This window comes from Haliotis rubra, unplaced genomic scaffold (assembly GCF_003918875.1).
Source record: "Haliotis rubra isolate DU_JTF1 unplaced genomic scaffold, ASM391887v1 Scf413, whole genome shotgun sequence".
Classification (NCBI taxonomy): domain Eukaryota; kingdom Metazoa; phylum Mollusca; class Gastropoda; order Lepetellida; family Haliotidae; genus Haliotis; species Haliotis rubra.
Window position 1 is genome coordinate 258,843 of NW_025767095.1, and position 22,027 is coordinate 280,869.

The window sequence follows — 22,027 nt, forward strand, 5'->3', positions numbered from 1 at the left end:
GGAAGATCAGACAATTCTGCATTGAGTGCAGAGACAGTTGAGTGTAGTTATACAGTTGGGGTCGGGGTGTTGGGGGGAGAGAGTTATTATGGAATATCAACACATGCAGCTTGCATCTGTTTGCTAACAGGTCAATGTGAGCTGTGATGTTTATAACTCTGTTGTGTTGTCATGGTTACTGTTGCTATGGTAGTATATATTGCAGGAGTTGGGAGGAGTGTTGGGAATCAGAAACCAAATCCACTATCGACTATCGGAGGATTATTGATTATAATCGAAATATATACATGTTTAATGAAATCACCAATTTGAAGGGTTTTTCCCTAGTTTTTTTCTAATAAATGTTCCTTATAACTAATACTGTCATGCAATGAAATGCATGCATGCAAGAAAGACACTGGAATTGTAGTTAAACCATAAAAGTAGTTAAAATTTTACAATGTGCATAGCTTTACACTGTTGAGCGCATGTTTTTTCGTGAATATTTGTCAAATTTAATAGCTAGTTTACTTCATTCAAGTGTGTTAAACTAAAACAACAAAATTCCAATTAATCGAAACTATGTTTTTTTACAATTGATAATCATTTTTAATCCTTCTTTCGATCGATTTTCGATCATCGGAACACCACTAGTTGTGAGGGTGTGTTGCTTTGGTTACTGTCACTATGGCAGCTCTTGCTTGAAAGTGTGGAGTGAAGGGGCTGTATTGGTGTGTTGTCATGGTTACTGCTGCTGTTACACCCCTCCTGACCAGTTTGCCAAAGTTTGAACATCTCTGGTTGGCCTGTCCTGTTCACTGATATTCCAGTGTACATGGATCTCCATCACCATGACAACGATTGTAGCAAGGCAGACAATCCGTCTCCTTACAGGCACATACAGAGTTTCCTAGGCCTCCATTCCGCCCTGTACGGCAGCAGATTCAGTGTGAATCCACCCTTTCACCCTTGGAGATGGTTCAAGTAATCAGCACGTTCTCAATTGATTATTACAACAGAGGTTGTGATTTGAACATTCTAATCAGCACATTCTTATGGGAATATTACAACAGAGGTTGTGATTTAAACATTCTAATCAGCACATTCTTCGTTTAGTATGACAAAATAGTTTAAAGAACCACTAAACTTTGTTTTTTGTTACTCTTTTAACCATTACATATGAAAGATTTGTGGTTAGTCTTATGCGGAACACCAAATTTATTCTTTAAAAACTTAATTAATACCGAGCATTTAAAAGTTGCCAAAAAGTCGCCTGCCTCCCTCTCGCCCGCCAACGAAACCACAGACAGGTTACGTAACTCTGTCGCCAGAGCACTGCAGTGACGTCATATGAGGAACGATTTTCAGTTAGTTGTATAGAAAATGTGTAGCACGCTCATCATTTTGATGATTTCTCGACATCAACGACGACATGCCGTCAATCGCTGCTTTGTCGCCAGTTGCTCCTAGGGTCGGGCGATGGTGTCCCCATGCACAGATTTCCACAGGACCCCGCGAGTTCGTAAGCTAAATGGGTTATGTTTGTGAGTGCGGTTGAAAGCGCTTGTGGAAGCCTGAAACGATATCTTACTTGTGTTCAGATCGCTTCACGGCAGTTAAAGAATCAAAACTACTTACTAGTTGTAGTAAAATATGCATATGATTGATGACCATAAAGATTTTCTATGACACAACTTGTAACATAACGATTTCTTCCTCGGAAGTGAGGTTGTGATCGAAGTAACAATAATATTGTAAGTAGTATTATATTGACACCCACCTCGCTGCCACGAGAGAAATTGTTATGATATACGCTATGTCATGCAAAATCCTATTGGCCATCAATAAAATACATATTTTACTACCAGTAGAAAGTAGTTTTGATTTTGTAACTCGGTGAAAACAAACCTAAATACCATTTATCCTCAGACTGGCGGATGTTCCCGATAGGGCGCCACCATTTTTAAAACTAAAAAAATCTGTTAGAATTAATGAGATCATATGTAATGCCGGTTAATCCTTTGAAAGAAGGACGTTTTTACGCAGACACCGACACGACAGAGTGTATTCAGTATAGATTAGTAAATCTACATACATAAACACTACCTTTTGACAATTCCGCTGTGTAAGATAAAAGTAATTAATCAATCAGCGTGTTATCAGTCAATCCTTTGATCGATGTTTATAATGTTGAATATTTACTCCAGACACAAGAAATGCCAAATGGGAACCTTTGTCGGGTAATCTAAGTGTGTTACCACTAATTATACCTGTAAATTCATTAACTGACCATCAAGTGAATGATGACAAATAACATGTGTAGGTTTATACCACCTAACACGGGTTACAACGAGGGAGTATTAATTGCTGTATTGCATGTGAAAACTTATGGGCCCACACTGTTTTGAGATTACAAACAGATTTTTACATGACATGATTAAATATCGAGGTAAAACAACACAGAAATGGGATCAATTTGGATCAGTCATTATACAAATAGGGCCTAACGACACCAATCGATTTTGACAGAATCGTCTATGAAAACAATTTGTAACCTCGAAACTAGGCAAAGCAGGAGACAAAATTAAATGACAGTAGATTGTGAGAACATATAGCTTTCATTTTCCACAACAATTGTCACTATTTCAGGTTTATACAAGCCTGTAAACACGATAATTTACCCCCTAAAATGTAGATGAATTCTGCATCGGCTCTCAAAGCTATTCCTCATATGACGTCACAGAGGCGCGCCGCTCTGATTGGTTGAAATTTCGTTCGCGGGTGAGAATTGTGCACTGTTGTCAAAAAGGTCGATTTAAGTCAATTAAAGGTCGAAATGAGTAGTTTTAATGACGGGGTTTCATTTATAACGATGCCAGTTAGTGATTTATGTATTTGTACCCCCTAGGGTTTATGTGACCTTTAACCAGAGACCAAATACTGTTTTTATAGTCCCTTCTTCATTTAGGTCCACAAAAGAGGTTGTCATTTGAACATTTTGATCAGCACATTCATCATGTGAAACACATGTTGTGATGACCTAGTGGAAAACTATGTTGCCCATCAGAGTTGCCTCCCTGACGAGTGCCTGAAACCGATAATAGTGAGTTTGAATCCCTGATTCACCCTGATGATGTTTCTAGGTTTGTCAGAACCATGTGTTTGCTCACAATCTGATAATGGCTGATACCTGTAACAGTTTTCCTCGCTTTACTTACTTCATAAACATTCTGGGTTTGATAGTTGAATGCCCTGAGGAGCATCTTCCTGACAGATGATTACTTGGTGTATGTCAGGAAATAGTTTAGATGTACGTCCCATTACATGTGTTGGTAGTGAATATCTTTGAGATTTGTGTGTACAGTTGTATCAAATCTTCTATTTATGACATGTCTTGAATCTAGAGCTATGGAAGTATGCCTAGAGCTATGGAAGTATGCCTACAGCAGAGAAAAAGAAGTGTTTTGTATCTGAAAAGTTGCACATTTTACAAACAAAGCAACACAATGTTACAAATGCCAAAGGCCCTGTGTACAGTGTATGTATTTTAACATTAATGCCTTATGTTCTGTGGTGGTCTGCTGATCTCAGGAATCTGGTAACCAGGGAGACCGTGAGACATAGCTTTCTGAAAAAATGTGCACTGTTATATTTATGAAGCTTAGCTGGGATCATTGTAATCTGCAGTGTATTGATTGCCCTGATCTGGGGCATGGCAACAGGTGAAGAATATTTTGTGTAGCACTATTGTGTTGTGAACACAGGCTGACAATGTTGATGACTCCTGAATCGAGAGTTATCCCCCTTGTTACATTCCGTGACCTTGAGTGTTGTGTTGTAAACTGCGCAGTCTAAGTAGACTTAGGCTCAGTATAATTCGTTACACTGCTATACTGAGTCGAACAAAACCTTGTGGAAGGTTGTGTCAGGTAACCTTTGAGTGACCTATGACCGTCCAGTCAAACACGTGACGGCCGAACAGATTTAACCAATCAGACAACGGCTACTATTTAGGGTTTGGCGGGACTTACAAAATGGATGTTCTCTTCCCCGGTCTCCAACACTGATCTCATAACAAATGAAAACCTGCATAAAACATAGATATATGACCTGCAGAATATACGCTTTTGGGTTTCTGTTGACATGGCTATCATTAGCTAATATTTCCACAAGCTGACATCCTTGAAAACTGACAACACGCTATTCTCAGCGACTGTCTACTCACTCTTGTGGCGTGCTCCATGTGCATCACTCGGAAGCGATCGTACGGAAAATAGCATTCGGAATAGTTTGGGTACAAAACTTTTTCGAGGTAAAAGTTCAAAAGGTATGTGCGAAGGTTTTGTTAGACTCAGTATAGCAGTGTAACGAATAATACTGTGCTTAAGTTTACTTAGACTGGTAAACTGCATTGTTGTTGTTCAGTGTGATTGTGAAGATGTCCTCATCCTGCAACATTCCAATACATAGATGCATCATCATCATGTTCATCATCAACATTCCAGGACTTTGTATACCACCGTTGAATATTTAGCCTGCAGAGGTACACTATGGCAATACGGTTATTATTGATCTTATATTCATATATTTTTTTCTCATTCAATGAATGACTGATTCTGTTGGTTTGTAAAACTGCAAATATTTTATCAGTTGGATTGTTCAACGCTGCACCTGCCAACCTAGTGTAGAGATCTCCCTGTCTACCTGGTGTAGAGATCTCCCTGCCTACCTGGTGTAGAGATCTCCCTGTCTACCAGGTGTAGAAATCTCCCTCCCTGTCTACCAGGTGTAGAGATCTCCCTGGGTACCTGGTGTAGAGATCTCCCTGTCCTACCAGGTGTAGAGATCTCCCTGCCTACCTGGTGTAGAGATCTCCCTGGGTACCTGGTGTAGAGATCTCCCTGTCTACCAGGTGTAGAGATCTCCCTGCCTACCTGGTGTAGAGATCACCCTGTTTACCAGGTGTAGAGATCTCCCTGGGTACCTGGTGTAGAGATCTCCCTGTCTACCAGGTGTAGAGATCTCCCTGTCTACCAGGTGTAGAGATCTCCCTGTCTACCTGGTGTAGAGGTCTCCCTCCCAACCTGGTGTAGAGATCTCCCTGTCTACCAGGTGTAGAGATCCCCCTGTCTACCAGGTGTAGAGATCTCCCTGTCTACCTGGTGTAGAGGTCTCCCTCCCAACCTGGTGTAGAGATCTCCCTGGGTACCTGGTGTAGAGATCTCCCTGTCTACCAGGTGTAGAGATCTCCCTGTCTACCAGGTGTAGAGATCTCCCTGGGTACCTGGTGTAGAGATCTCCCTGTGTACCTGGTGTAGAGATCTCCCTGGTGTAGAGATCTCCCTCCCAACCTGGTGTAGAGATCTCCCTGGGTACCAGGTGTAGAGGTCTCCCTGTCTACCAGGTGTAGAGATCTCCCTGTGTACCTGGTGTAGAGATCTCCCTGGTGTAGAGATCTCCCTGTCTACCTGGTGTAGAGATCTCCCTGTCTACCTGGTGTAGAGTACTTACACCACCTACCTGATCTAGAGCTCTACCCTCCTGCCTGATCTGGAACTCCCTTTGCCTTCCTTGCTCTGTGGGGATAGTTTAGTTGTGTCAATTGTCTTATGTATCTGTCCATCATGTATGAATCATTGACTCTATGAGCTTGTCATTTATCAGCTGTATACCCGGGACTACAAAAGGGGCAAAGTAATAAACAGCTATGTTCATTTGGCAATGGTGAATAACTCGATATTTTGTGTATCCTTATTGTCAGAATACTGCTTGTGTCAAAAATGTCATGTAAGGTAGATTTACAGTATTTGCGGGAGTTTTGCTTGGATGACAGACTGGTACTACTTACATAGTACATCAAGTCCCACTGCAGGAGCAGTGGCGAGGGTGCTGGGAGAACGTTGTGTGGCTCGTTGATGTTGCTGTGTGACGTGTTGTATGTTGTGTACAGACAGCAGATGTTTGGGTAGAACCTACACTGAAATACTGTTTATGGGGATGGTAATGTTCTCCGGACAATGACACAGACAAGTGTATATATTTAGTGAATCTTCTGAAGTGTGTATCAGTGTAACTAACAATAAACAACCAACATACTTCTTTCCTAACAATAACCAACAGGAAGGTAGAACTTCTCGCTTCAGACAGATCCAGACTAACAATGTTTCACTTGAACACATGCAGTAAACACACACACACACACACACACACACACACACACACACAACATACACTATAAATGGCTCTATGACTGCTTAGCTTGACTTGCAATAATACTGAAAATCTTTTGAAACGGTCATGTTTTTGCAGTTCATGTTTTCATCTTGTAGTGTTCCCATCTGCAAGTCAGCTGAAGCTTGCTCTGTGTTGCATAGCAACCAGTTTACTCAACTTGGCAGAACAAAACAAATTATATTAATTATTTTTCAAAACATGTAGAGGAAACTGTTCATTTTTCATATTCCACCAGTAACTTAGTACTGTTGCAAACAAAAATGCATGTGTCATCCATTTTTGTATGCTGAGTGCGATATACTTGTTTGTCCGACAAGTCATCAGATTATGTTATATATTTAACACAGATTCTCTTAATGTACTCTGAAAGCACTGTTTGTAGGCAGCCTGAAAATAGTCATCACAAACTGTGTTTAATCACTTGTGCGAAGGTTTTCATACTTTCAGATAATACAGTTCATGCTGACTACCTGATACATGACCATGTGTCTGTGCATTTGTCATGCAAAACCTTTGTTTGCTTTGTAGTTTTAAGATTCTCACAAACCCTTGTACATGCCATGCTTTGTAGGAAACAGTGAAACCTTGCTTCCTTGTCACCCCGGGAAACCGACGGTTTTATGGCGTTATTCTTCTGTGTAAGCTGAGTAGCAATCTGTAATGTGAGGTCAGCAAGTTAAAGTGTTAGGTGGGGATTGGGTTTGCATGGTCTCACTGTGAGAGAGTTTAAATCTTCATCACTGTTTTTGCTGCATCCAATCAATTTTTCGTTTTAGGTTATAATCCCTTCAAAAGATGAATAATTTTGTTTATATTTTATGATCATACAGGTAATATTTTTGGTTTGTGAATAGCAGATATATATTTGTTAAACATGTAATTATAAAGATGGCAACAAGAGTGATAAGTGATGTTTGAATTACCACTCTTTACAGATTCATTTGTGCTGTTTGCCTTTATGCAATTCACTGGTAATAAACAATGGATTTTTACATGTTTCATTGTTGTTGTTTAGTTTAAGAAATAAGACACACACAAAAAAAACCCCAACAAAACAAACCCTACTGACACTTTCCAGATTTACAGTATACAATATGCACAGCATCTCCATTGGAGGATAGGCATCACAAGCATGTGAAACATTCTCCTGTTTTTCACGGAACGGTCTTCTTGAATGGCCATATCAGTGGTGGACAACATCCACCGTCCTGGGGACACGCACAGGAATTCCCTGGCAGCAATGACTACAAAGGCATTATTTCTGATCACTTTAATCTTGACCTCAGCATGTTTGTATATACCAAGGATACCAGAAAGAACATCTGAACAGTGAAACTATCAATTTGATCTGGAAATAAACAAACATTGACAGCTATGAACATTATACAGCATTCTGTTCACTAAAATATCTGACATATCTATATCATCACCTCTCAACCAGCTGATCAATCACGACAGCTTCACCTACAACTTCGCGAATCCATCCCATCAGGTTGATCCTGTCGGACATTTTGTTGTACTGTACGTGAGTAAATATATAGTTGAGTGTGTTCCTGAGATCGTTCTTAACAGACCACAGCTCTATTCATGCTGACATTATATCTATAGGTTGACACCTAACTACACAAGATGTTTCTGAAGAAGCATACTTGAGCTAATGTCTTCCCTCTCCTATGTTTTTCTCGCAAGACATCTTTTTGTTGTAAGGTTGTTGGTGGAAACAGTGTTTGAAACACCTGTCTGCTAAACAGTCACAGACGACACACTTGCCAATGGACAGTCAGTTTTAAAAAGTTGCCCGTCCGATGGTCAGGCTATAATTGTATTCCCTAAATTACCTAAGCATTCTACTTTTAATTAAATGTACAGTTTGTATTCACAGCTAAATTAACTGTAAATGTCAGACATTGATATTAAGTCTCTGTCTTCAATTTCTAATGGCCAAACACTTGGAAACAGGGCTACAGATAAGGGGCATACGGGCGTAATGTATGCCTCAAAATCAATTAAGTATGATATAATATAAGATTTCAAGCGTATCGTGTATGCACATAAATACCTTTGTACGTCTAACATTTAGTTTCCGTGTGTATCGTGCAAAATGGAATCTATTTCGGATAAATACTTGTAAGGTTTCTGTTGCGAAACACGATTTGACACATGAGCAAACACTGACAGTAGGAATCACTTGCGTTGCCATCCACTATTTTTCGATTGGCTAAAAACTACACTGTTCCTATTTATATCGAACCTGACATTTCGCGCATCACACGGTCGCTCATTCTCACGCGTCTTCAAATACAAATTCATGGTTGGAAATAGTGATCGATGAATCGTCCAGACAAACCACATCACCAACTCGCTCACACAAAAACATGTCAGTACTCCTTCAAAATTCTCAGTACACCTCCACTTGCAATATAATGTGTAAGTACACTCAAAAGTTATCTGGAGCCCTGTGGAAATATCCAATCAGACTGCACCCCAGTAATGTTTGGGGCTGGTATTCTTATCAGAGTATTTGAGCAGTCTATTTCTCAAGAAGTCCAATTTAACAAGTTGACAATCCACATGCTTTCTGTTATTTTCTGAGAACTAACACTGGACAGTACCTTTGTTTTGTTTACACTTTTGTTACTTTTTGTTCGTTTGTCTACAAAATTCTGGACTTCAAACACTTTATCTGGTCAGGTAACTTTGCCAGTCTGTCTATCTGGTCAGGTAGCTTTGCAAAGTTGCCAGTCTGGTTGTCTGACATGAATTCATATGTACAAATGAAATTTTGGGAAAATCATTTCAGGTACCAAATAGTGATAAAAAATTTAGTGTGATGTAAAAAGTCATAAGAAATGACTTGTGTATACACATTCACCGACCTAAGAAATGACTTGTGTATACACATTCACCGACCGAAGAAATGACTTGTGTATACACATTCACCGACCTAAGAAATGACTTGTGTATACATTCACCGACCTAAGAAATGACTTGTGTATACACATTCACCGACCTAAGAAATGACTTGTGTATACACATTCACCGACCGAAGAAATGACTTGTGTATACACATTCACCGACCTAAGAAATGACTTGTGTATACACATTCACCGACCTAAGAAATGACTTGTGTATACACATTCACCGACCTAAGAAATGACTTGTGTATACACATTCACCGACCTAAGAAATGACTTGTGTATACACATTCACCGACCGAAGAAAATGACTTGTGTATACACATTCACCGACCTAAGAAATGACTTGTGTATACACATTCACCGACCTAAGAAATGACTTGTGTATACACATTCACCGACCTAAGAAAAAACTTGTGTTGACTTGTGTATACACATTCACCGACCGAAGAAATGACTTGTGTATACACATTCACCGACCTAAGAAATGACTTGTGTATACACATTCACCGACCTAAGAAATGACTTGTGTATACACATTCACCGACCTAAGAAATGACTTGTGTATACACATTCACCGACCGAAGAAATGACTTGTGTATACACATTCACCGACCTAAGAAATGACTTGTGTATACACATTCACCGACCTAAGAAATGACTTGTGTATACACATTCACCGACCTAAGAAATGACTTGTGTATACACATTCACCGACCGAAGAAATGACTTGTGTATACACATTCACCGACCGAAGAAATGACTTGTGTATACACATTCACCGACCGAAGAAATGACTTGTGTATACACATTCACCGACCGAAGAAATGACTTGTGTATACACATTCACCGAATCGAAGAAATGACTTGTGTATACACATTCACCGAACCGAAGAAATGACTTGTGTATACACATTCACCCGATCAAGAAATGACTTGTGTATACACATTCACCGACCTAAGAAATGACTTGTGTATACACATTCACCGATCCTAAGAAATGACTTGTGTATACACATTCACCGACCTAAGAAATGACTTGTGTATACACATTCACCGACCCGAAGAAATGACTTGTGTATACACATTCACCGACCTAAGAAATGACTTGTGTATACACATTCACCGAATCGAAGAAATGACTTGTGTATACACATTCACCGACCGACCGAAGAAATGACTTGTGTACACATTCACCGACCTAAGAAATGACTTGTGTATACACATTCACACCGACCTAAGAAATGACTTGTGTATACACGTTCACCGACCTAAGAAATGACTTGTGTATACACATTCACCGACCCGAAGAAATGACTTGTGTATACACATTCACCGACCGAAGAAATGACTTGTGTATACACATTCACCGACCCTAAGAAATGACTTGTGTATACACATTCACCGACCGAAGAAATGACTTGTGTATACACATTCACCGACCTAAGAAATGACTTGTGTATACACATTCACCGACCCTAAGAAATGACTTGTGTATACACATTCACCCGACCCTAAGAAATGACTTGTGTATACACATTCACCGACCTAAGAAATGACTTGTGTATACACATTCACCGACCTAAGAAATGACTTGTGTATACACATTCACCGACCGAAGAAATGACTTGTGTATACACATTCACCGACTGAAGAAATGACTTGTGTATACACATTCACCGACCGAAGAAATGACTTGTGTATACACATTCACCGACCTAAGAAATGACTTGTGTATACACATTCACCGACCGGAAGAAATGACTTGTGTATACACATTCACCGACCTAAGAAATGACTTGTGTATACACATTCACCGAATCTAAGAAATGACTTGTGTATACACATTCACCGACCCTCCAAGAAATGACTTGTGTATACACATTCACCGACCTAAGAAATGACTTGTGTATACACATTCACCGACCGAAGAAAATGACTTGTGTATACACATTCACCGACCGAAGAAATGACTTGTGTATACACATTCACCGACCGAAGAAATGACTTGTGTATACACATTCACCGACCGAAGAAATGACTTGTGTATACACATTCACCGACCGTAAGAAATGACTTGTGTATACACATTCACCGACCTAAGAAATGACTTGTGTATACACATTCACCGACCGAAGAAATGACTTGTGTATACACATTCACCGACCGAAGAAATGACTTGTGTATACACATTCACCGACCTAAGAAATGACTTGTGTATACACATTCACCGACCTAAGAAATGACTTGTGTATACACATTCACCGACCGAAGAAATGACTTGTGTATACACATTCACCGACCGGTTAAGAAATGACTTGTGTATACACATTCACCGAATCGAAGAAATGACTTGTGTATACACATTCACCGACCTAAGAAATGACTTGTGTATACACATTCACCACCGACCTAAGAAATGACTTGTGTATACACATTCACCGACCTAAGAAATGACTTGTGTATACACATTCACCGACCTAAGAAATGACTTGTGTATACACATTCACCGACCTAAGAAATGACTTGTGTATACACATTCACCGACCTAAGAAATGACTTGTGTATACACATTCACCGACCTAAGAAATGACTTGTGTATACACATTCACCGACCGAAGAAATGACTTGTGTATACACATTCACCGACCGAAGAAATGACTTGTGTATTCACATTCACGTTCACGAGGAACACATGAGTTTCTACATACATGCAGTCAGTAGATGAACAGTGACCCACAAGAGCTGACATCACAGATTCCATGGACAATGGTGCACATGCTGTAACATAGGAGTTGACCCACAAGAGCTGACATCACAGATTCCATGGACAATGGTGCACATGCTGTAACATAGGAGTTGACCCACAAGAGCTGACATCACAGATTCCATGGACAATGGTGCACATGCTGTAACATAGGAGTTGACCCACAAGAGCTGACATCACAGATTCCATGGACAATGGTGCACATGCTGTAACATAGGAGTTGGCCCACAAGAGCTGACATCACAGATTCCATGGACAATGGTGCACATGCTGTAACATAGGAGTTGACCCACAAGAGCTGACATCACAGATTCCATGGACAATGGTGCACATGCTGTAACATAGGAGTTGACCCACAAGAGCTGACATCACAGATTCCATGGACAATGGTGCACATGCTGTAACATAGGAGTTGACCCACAAGAGCTGACATCACAGATTCCATGGACAATGGTGCACATGCTGTAACATAGGAGTTGACCCACAAGAGCTGACATCACAGATTCCATGGACAATGGTGCACATGCTGTAACATAGGAGTTGACCCACAAGAGCTGACATCACAGATTCCATGGACAATGGTGCACATGCTGTAACATAGGAGTTGACCCACAAGAGCTGACATCACAGATTCCATGGACAATGGTGCACATGCAACATGCTGTAACCCACAGGAGTTGGCCCACAATTCCATGCTGACATGCAACATAGAGTTGGCCCACAAGAGCTGACATCACAGATTTCATGGACAGTGCACATGCTGTAACATAGGAGTTGGCCCACAAGAGCTGACATCACAGATTCCATGGACAATGGTGCACATGCTGTAACATAGGAGTTGGCCCACAAGAGCTGACATCACAGATTCCATGGACAATGGTGCACATCAACAGTCGGTTATAGCATCGGCATATCGCCAGGCTCACTGAGCCATCACAGCTGCTGGAGGCTGGTCACGTGGTCCGGGCACCTCTGGACCTGCATCCGGCCAGTTTCACCTGGCCCCACAGTCTGCAGGTGAGTCCCCACCGGAGATGACGTGTAGCAGCTGAGTGGCGTACTGCTTCTCCTCCTGAAACACACACAACAGGTAAACACGCACTGTGAAGTGAAACATGGAAATCCATACGTCAACTGATTTACATCAAGGTAGGCTGAAATGACATGCAAGGTAACTTTGCCACTAAATTCTACAAATCAAGCTTAAACACTAGTGAAAACTACCTCTTGCAGAACGTTCAGTCTGTTGTTTAATGCCCCACTGAACAAAACTCTAGCCCAGCAGCTGTATGTTGTCCAGTCAATAACTGAGGGTAGACCAGGCAATCTCACCGTACAGGTAACACTATCACTAAGTCAGCAAGCTTGACCATCCAATCCATGTGGTTGCCTTTTAACGAAAACTTGGACAATACATGAATGGTTGGGACTTTGAACCCTTTGAAAAAGTACCATTTTCCATTTTTATCAAAGTAAACATTTCCACATGTTTACAGCATATTCTGTAACTGTAAACACTGGCGAGAGGAAGCGACGTATGAGTGAGTGAGTGAATTTAGTTTTACACAGCTTTTAGCAATATATTCCAGCAATATCACCTCAGGGGACACCAGAAGTGGGCTTCACACATTGTACTCATACAATCTCATACATACTCAGGAATCGAACCCGGGTCTTTGGTGTGACAAATGAACGTCTTAACCACAATGCTACCCCACAGCCCCAAGCTTACTACTTTGTGACATGTATTTACATACATTTGGTTGGTGTGCAATCAGAAACTGCAACATTCTGAATACTTTGTAGAATGTGGGGCAAGGTAGGCCCATGAATATATTTGGTAAAGGGGGATTTTCTCTGAAACAATTCACCGAACTCGCCTGAAACAACCTCTACTGACTCGCCTGAGACAACCTCTACTGACTCGCCTGAAACAACCTTCACTGACTTTGAATCACCTGAAACATCCTTCACTGACTATGAATCACCTGAAACATCCTTCACGACTCACCTTAAACATCCTCAATGACTCACCTGGTACAAGCTGAACAGACTGTCCTAGACCAATCTTCTCACCTGAAACTCCTCCTGGTCTTTGATCAGCTGTACCTGGACCAATCTTCTCACCTGAAACTCCTCCTGGTCTTTGATCAGCTGTACCTGGACCAATCTTGGAACTCACCTGAAACTCCTCCTGGTCTTTGATCAGCTGTACCTGGACCAATCTTGGGACTCACCTGAAACTCCTCCTGGTCTTTGATCAGCTGTATTCTGTCTTTCAGCAGCTGGTGCAGCTGCAGCTCTGGTCTCTGACACTCCGTAACTCCGCGACTGTGGTCCGTGATGATCGTCAGCAACGCGCTCCAATCAGGTGTTCATGTAGCTGACTGTGGTCCTCCCCTAGGTGTCCGATCAGCTGATCAATCATGCCAATATCACACAGGATGTCTGAAGAACAAAAGGTTGTCAATATCACACAGGATGTCTGAAGAACAAAAGGTTGCCAATATCACACAGGATGTCTGAAGAACAAAAGGTTGTCAATATCACAGAGGATATCTGAAGAACACCTGGTTGTCAATATCACAGAGGATGTCTGATCAGCTGTAGGTTGCCAATATCACACAGGATGTCTGAAGAACAAAAGGTTGTCAATATCACAGAGGATGTCTGAAGAACAAAAGGTTGTCAATATAACAGAGGATGGGTAAAGAACAAAAGGTTGTCAATATCACACAGGATGTCTGAAGAACAAAAGGTTGTCAATATCACAGAGGATGTCTGAAGAACAAAAGGTTGTCAATATCACACAGGATGTCTGAAGAACAAAAGGTTGTCAATATCACAGAGGATGGGTAAAGAACAAAAGGTTGTCAATATCACACAGGATGTCTGAAGAACAAGACGTCATCAATCAGCTGATACACCATCAAAATCATGTTGCTATGGTTACCTTTATAAGCTGGTTGGTTGGAGCACATGTGGGTGAGGAAGAAGGATGACTTTATCTTGAGCTTCTCCACGTCAGACTGCATCGCCCGCATCAACACAGAGAAGCCATCCTTGTCCACGAAGACTTTCTGTGCTTCACTGTTATCTCGAGATAAACCTGCACATACAACACACTGCATCATAGTAACCATGACAACAGTGATTCAATATCATTTCTCAAAATGTGACATCATTTACATGGATCCACCATCAGTGCATTTAATGCTTCCCACAATCAGCATCCTTCATTCACTGACTAATGAGTGAGTGAGTTAAGTTTTACGCCGCACTCAGCAATATTCCAATGGCGGCGGTCTGTGAATAATCGAGTCTGGACCAGACAATCCAGGGATCAACAGCATGAGCATCGATCTACACAATTGGGATACAATGGCATGTGTCAACCCAGTCAGCGAGCCTGACCACCCGATCCCGTTAGTCGCCTCTTACGACAAGCATGGCTTGCTGAAGACCGATTCTAACCCGGCACTGACTAATGACTGTGATATTTATATTATAAACCATGCACATAGCAGCCCAGTTTCAGAGGCAGATAAACATCCATGTCATTTAGTATTTGTCTCATCACAGACTGTAGTATACTAGTATCAGCATCAGCTACGTAATTGAGATGTGAGTTGAATTCCATGTCATGAGTAGAAATCTTGGCTCCCTCTGATCCTGTGTGTTGTTTTACTCAGCACCTGTTTCATCAAAGTGGAAAACATCAAAGACTTGCATCATTCACGGCTTTCCTCCCTCCTTGATCTGACCTGCCATGATTATGGTGACAGACAGCTCAATGTAACTAACTTACAAGATCAATATGTCACCCAGCTCACTTACACGAGATGGCGTACAGAGCCTTGGTCCTGACAGTTGTGTCAACGTCAGTGTCCAGAAGCTGGAGCAGTGTGGGGAGGAGATCTGCCTCCAGTACAGCTGCCTGACAGTACGGGTTGTTCTGTGTCAATGTGCCGATCAGATCCAGGCATGTCCATCGCAGATCAGGAACATCGCTGTTCAGCAGAACAGGCAGGATTTGAAACCCTCCTATCTTGTGGAAGTCTGCAACAATGAATTGCAGATTGATAACATACATTTCAGCAAACAAACATTCAAACAAGGTTATCTCAAAGAAATGTTTATACCTGGTTACAGAGATTTTATTTTCAACAAAGTAATCCAACCGACGAGGTTCCACGTGGTTACATTGTGAAAGATGTCTGTACAAACCTATAGGTCAATCTGTAAGTGGTACTTGATTTCTGTCTGTACAAACCAAGGTAAAGACATTTCTGTAACCAAGGTAAACTGAAGTGAAATGATCTTGATAAACTGTGAAAGATGTCTGTACAAACCTATAGCAAAGTCAATCTGTAACCAAGGTAAACTGAAGTGAAATGATCTTGATAAACTGTGAAAGATGTCTGTACAAACCTATAGCAAAGTCAATCTGTAACCAAGGTAAACTGAAGTGAAATGATCTTGATAAACTGTGAAAGATGTCTGTACAAACCTATAGCAAAGTCAATCTGTTCTGCCCACTCAACAATCTCCTCAAGTGCAGTTATTTTCTTCTCCACACCATCATCGTCATCTTTCTCCATCCTGACCACACCAATACAAATCTGCATCCTCTCTACAGGGCTCATGCTCATGTCAGTCAGTGCCTTCTCCAGCCATTCCCGCCGCTGAAACATCATCCTCATGATAATAAAAGAAGTTACATAAATTGAAAACAAGTACAACAAAAATGTAACAAGTTCTTGTCATTTTCCCAAAGAAAAGATTTGGGCTCTCTAAATTAAAATACTGTATCAGCAAATTAGCCTTTGGATTTTTAAAACGGAAAATGAATACATGTGTTACAGTACAATTGATAAAAATCAAAGGCTCATCCTGCACAAACAATTTACTTGAAAACTATTACATCAACATTGATTTCAACAGCTAATAAAATGGAAAGATTTCCACCTGTAACACCCGTTTTTTATCATTCTATGCCTAAGATTTATAGAAAGAATATATGTTTTTCTATAGAAAGCCTACCGTAACCCTAACCCTAACATAATGCTAAATCTAAACCCCCTAATCTCTTGAAATAATTATACTAAACAGAATACATTTCAAGCGGGGGTTACGGGCGGAACTCTTACCAAAAATATGATGTTTATAAAACATCCACAATCTGACAGAATAATACACTCGATACAACTGCGCCTTTTGTCTGAATGAAAAAAGGAGCTGATAACAACAACAAAAAGAATAGGAAAATGCCAATTGTCTGAAAAATCAGTCACTCTTATCAATATCATGCTTATGGACCACACAGAGTGTGAATGACATCAAAGTTTTTAGTTTTCTTTAAAAAATACAAATTGGATACATATAAATCTGTGAAATAATTAGATGAGCTTATTCATAACAAACACGTGAAACCTAGCTATTATCCTATATCAAATGTCCAGTTTTCAAAACATGAAAGTCGAACAATATTGATCAGCCATTCTCAGTTAAAATGTACAATTGCCAGTGGAAACTCGCGTGAAAAAAATGTTTCATGTTCGGTAAATTGCATTACTTTTCATGAAGTACAAGCATTAGAGAATCTGTTACTAAATATTCAGCACTCAGGCACAGACAATTACCCTGCAACAGCTCTTTATACTACTGTACAATGAACTTGCAATGAAATTTATGTGACAACACCCAAGCCCCAATGACCAGCTGCCTTTCAAATAGCAATACATTGATATTTTCAAAAACAGCAGAATAAGATAGACCGTTTCACATGTCATCTATGTGGAAAAGCAATATGGACATCCGGGCATGTACTTTATTATTTCAGATGTTTTATACTGGGTATGAAAAAAAGGAAATGTCATTGTTAAAATTGATAAATTTGATTATTTCTCATCGATAGTGCTAAAACAGAATTGCAACTTTAATATACTTGATCATCACCTGTCACCAAAGTGAAACTGTATTGTCAGGCAACAATCTCACATGCTGGTCCTAACGATCTTAACAGTCATCTGTATAACATAGAATTCTTGAGTGACGTGAATTACAATGTTTCATTAATTTTGATTGTTTAGGTGTGTTGTACTGACACACCATTCTCTTAGTAAAGTACAAATTCTAGTACTTTTTGAGTTGAGCCCCATCCGGGATTCAAACTCACACCCTTAGAGTCAGGCACCCAATCGCCAGCACACAAAGTCAGATGCCTAACCCACTCAGCTACCGCAACTTCCACAAAAATGGAAGTCGGACGACTGGTAGTCTAGACTGCGGGCTTTGTGTACCCCTCTGATAAGTGTTAATTGGCACGGCTCCCACGGCCGAAAGCTATGATTACACAATGCCATTTAGAAAGTGGTCAAATGTAACATGTGTTATATTTGGGATTACACTTTCTTAGTAAAGTGTGTAAGACTTTGTGTGCTGGCGATTGGGTGCCTGACTCTGAGGGTGCGGGTTCGAATCCCGGATGGGGCTCAACTCAAAAAGTACTAGAATTTGTACTTTACTAAGAAAGCGTAATCCCAAATATAACACGTTACATTTGACCACTTTCTAAATGGCATTGTGTAATCACACCATTCTCATCAGACATTTTAGTCACTACGGCTCCCGTGGAACAACTTCTGCAGTCGCTTCATTCTGGGTCATAGTAGCTAGAATGCCTTTTACATTTTCTCCATATTTTCTGACATTTCTATTTGTTTCTTTTTCTTCGGTTCTTTTGTCTTTTTCAGCTCTAAACAGTGTACTGATCTGCTTATAGTACTTTTAACAAATTCCAATTCTTTCCACCCGGGTTCGAATCCCCACATGGGTACAATGTGTGAAGCCCATTTCTGGTGTCCCCCGCCGTGATGTTGCTGGAATATTGCTAAAAGCGGCGTAAAACCAAATTCAGTCAGTCAGTCAGTCAGATTCTTTCCTATTCCATTTGTTTCCCAATTCTGATTTTTTCCGTTCTCTGTATTCTCTTTCTCTCTCTACTTGAGATTTAGCTATAATATCTGCAGTAGATGACTCACAATTCAAGCAATAATGTATAGATTCCATCATTTAACATAGTGTCACTTTCCAAACAATCCCTAATAAAGTAATGTAATTTACGTTAACAGTTAATACATTACTTCATAAATGCTTTATTATGAATCGCATGCAATAATATCACTACAGTGTACTCTGTCAATACCGGCATCAGTCAGGACCAAGTAAAAATGCCGGTTTTGACAGAGTGCCGGTTTAGCTAGGTTCACTTATGACGCCTGCGGACACGGAAGTTCGCTGTCGTACTGTCACTTTAGCATTAACAAGATGTTTGAATAAGAAACAAGGCAGTGTCTGAATGCACATTCATGTTGTTTAAATCAAATAAAAATGTCTGGAATCTCTTATTAAATTTCAACTGATCATATATTATCGGCAGAATTAAAATTATAAACTATTTTTCGCAATGTTATTGCAAACAACGATTCTTGTTTATGCTTGACGCAGCTGGTCTACAATAGCATTGTCAAAGAGCAAAGTAACGATGTTTCAAACATCGAGGAAATCATTAAATAAATTGAAATCAACAATAACATTCATAAAGAGTTGTCAAGCGTATTACATATAAAATTACTATTTCCATACTTTGTGCTGCGATCATGCAATGTAAGTCAAGTCACTGACAAGTTACATCTTGGCTTTCACACGATGCTTAATGTGAAAATATATGCATGAAGCATTTTTGTCATAGGCCATAACCTAGCACGATATGTCCAATACGTTCCATAATTTACGTATAGGTAGCGATGTCTTTCTTAATATGTTCAGAATAGCATTATTTTACCCAAAAACTTTCCTCTTAATCTAAAAGCTTCCGTTTACGAGGACGGTATCCCAACAGCCAGTTGTTTAAGGATAAAACATGCATGTTTTTAAGTATTATCATCATACCAAGTGTGCAGTTTCACAAGTATCATATAAAGAACTACATCAACAAATAATCAAACACAGAAAATAGTTCTGTTTACATCTTCAAATTTAAATCTCCACGATCCAACCACAGGTTTACTGCTTTATCACTTGATAGGAAACCATATGTTTCAACATTCAGCTTACTTTATACACCTGTGCTTTATACAGAAAAGATTAATGTAGAGGAAATGAAAAGTAATCTACGTCACAATTCCTGTAATTCACGTTACAGGGCCATGCATGGAAGGCAAAGAATGGTTTTCATAAATCATGTCTGAATTATGAAAGTATTTAAACTGATTAATCAATATATTATCGCATTGTTGCAAAAAATGTAACTCGGAATACAGCAATTGTCAAATAGCATGTGTCAAACAGTACAGTCATCCTTATCATTGAAAAACACTTATTCCATTTCAGGATGAATCAGGAAACTCCGGTTCATCAAAGTTCACATTCGAATGACGTGCTGAAATGACCACTGCTTCCAACGTGTGATTGCATAGGGTATTTGTGGTGCACTTTTTCACTTACAAGGAATTTCTGAACATCTAGTAAACGTGAATTACAAAACGTAAATTACATCCTTACATTAAATGTCCAGGATGAGGGCCACATTACTCCATTTTGGTGATTTAATGTTTGGAAACATACATGGTTATGCTATCCATTTAAATGGATTAGGGTCAGCGTCAATTCCTATGAGACTTATTTTACTGTGACCGTCACGTATGATTATTTAAAAAATTGTTCCAATAACTAAAGATAAAATGGGTTAGTTCGTTCTATTAATTCTCCTTGTTGATCAGTTGACATTTGTTTGAAAGCAATATTGTGTTCAGCATAGAATACAACCCATTTTACTTGCTAAACTTGTTTATATGTAGTAACTGTTATGTATATCAGTTACCGTAACGTAAATTACGTTACTTCTACCGACAAAATTAAACAAAAGATTGTCTTTTTGTTTCTTTCTCATTCTTGATTTTTATGTTCTTAAATATAAAAGCACACTTTGAAATTTCATTATGCTGGTTTATTACGTTGACTTGTAATTAATTAGTATTATCTAGAAGAGAATCATTGACGGCAATATGCTTCGCCGACAGCAAGAAAACCATAACAAACTGTAAATTAACAGTCAGTTTCGAACATTTTCTCAAATGTTTGTGACTATTGTAGTTTACCAAAAACTTCTATTACATTTGACTATTGAATACTGTCGATTTCATAGGAAAAAACGGTTTCACGGTATGGATAGCGGGGCCTGTAACCAGTCCGACAGCATTCGGACAACTTAACTGAGAATGGCTGTGATGTGAAACACGATGAGCCCGAGAATGTTAATTATCGGGTTATTACCTCTTCTGACATCTGGCTAAAATCACTTGAAGTGGTCGGATCCTCTGATTGTGTGGCCTGGACACAGAACTGGAGAAGACCCTTCATGTCTTTAGGTATTCTGGATGGGCCTCGGCCACCACCATTGTCACCAGGTTCTGCCATCTCGAGTACTCAGTAACTGTTCCTCCTGTATCAACTGATTCCGACTTCCACACAGCTGAAGGTTTAGTCAGTCTATACCACGCTCCTCCTCATAACTGCGCACGCATGGGTTTGTTCTATAAATCTGCGCTTAACAAGATTTATGTAGAAACATCGAAGTGTTGCCAGAAGTTTCTGGAATATCTAATCCCGAGGATCGTCAGTCGGCATTTGCGTCTGTCATAAACAAAAGGAATTATATCTGCTGATAACTTATAACTTGTCTTTGTTTACATTTTTAAACTAACAAACAGAAAGGTTTGTATTTATTCAAATGAAAACAAAAACTACACGTGCGAATAAATCGCACATCGCTCACCGGAAGTAGTGATATATCTGCCCCTGGTAAAGGAGAGTTCCACATTTGACTGACTCAGTTTGTTACGTTGCGCAGGGAAAGACGGATCCCAGTCGTACTATTTTTTTTTTATATATTTTTTTATTTATTTTATTTTATTTTTTCGTGGGGATTCGTGTCCAGATTACGATAGATCAGAACACATACATTTGCTGTGAGAGTATAACCAGGGAGTCAACATTACACATTTTAGGAACGATCATGTAAAATAACTCGTTTAAAGCAACAATCTTTTCTCCAGATCAGTACTGTTAA

The 22,027-nt window shown here is 39.8% G+C and overlaps 1 protein-coding gene and 2 long non-coding RNA genes across 6 annotated transcripts; 1 reads left to right on the forward strand and 2 right to left on the reverse strand.

Annotated features, from left to right (window-relative positions):
• Positions 1-4,060: 4,060 nt before the first annotated feature.
• LOC124288149 lies at positions 4,061-7,205 on the forward strand. Of its 3 annotated transcripts, XR_006901394.1 has the most exons (5): positions 4,061-4,208; positions 4,269-4,736; positions 4,817-4,916; positions 4,992-5,308; positions 5,573-7,205. It is a non-coding gene; the product is annotated as an uncharacterized LOC124288149 (long non-coding RNA). The 3 variants fall into 3 exon arrangements; XR_006901395.1 differs by lacking the exon at positions 4,817-4,916 and having other exon boundaries at positions 4,063-4,208; XR_006901396.1 differs by lacking the exon at positions 4,817-4,916 and having other exon boundaries at positions 4,063-4,208; positions 4,269-4,727.
• LOC124288150 lies at positions 5,052-5,488 on the reverse strand. 2 transcript variants are annotated; one of them, XR_006901398.1, is made up of 4 exons: positions 5,448-5,488; positions 5,331-5,405; positions 5,189-5,288; positions 5,052-5,138 (listed from the first exon to the last, which is right to left on the reverse strand). It is a non-coding gene; the product is annotated as an uncharacterized LOC124288150 (long non-coding RNA). The 2 variants fall into 2 exon arrangements; XR_006901397.1 differs by having other exon boundaries at positions 5,356-5,405; positions 5,448-5,483.
• Positions 7,206-12,630: 5,425 nt separating the features above from the next.
• On the reverse strand, positions 12,631-21,777 carry LOC124288148 (hsp70-binding protein 1-like). Its single transcript, XM_046724720.1, is given in 8 exon segments — positions 12,631-12,967; positions 14,133-14,258; positions 14,261-14,343; positions 14,849-15,004; positions 15,733-15,954; positions 16,406-16,580; positions 21,232-21,591; positions 21,734-21,777. Coding segments are annotated over 7 exon segments (984 nt in total). The 5' UTR covers positions 21,376-21,591; positions 21,734-21,777; the 3' UTR covers positions 12,631-12,889.
• Between the last annotated feature and the right edge of the window lie 250 nt (positions 21,778-22,027).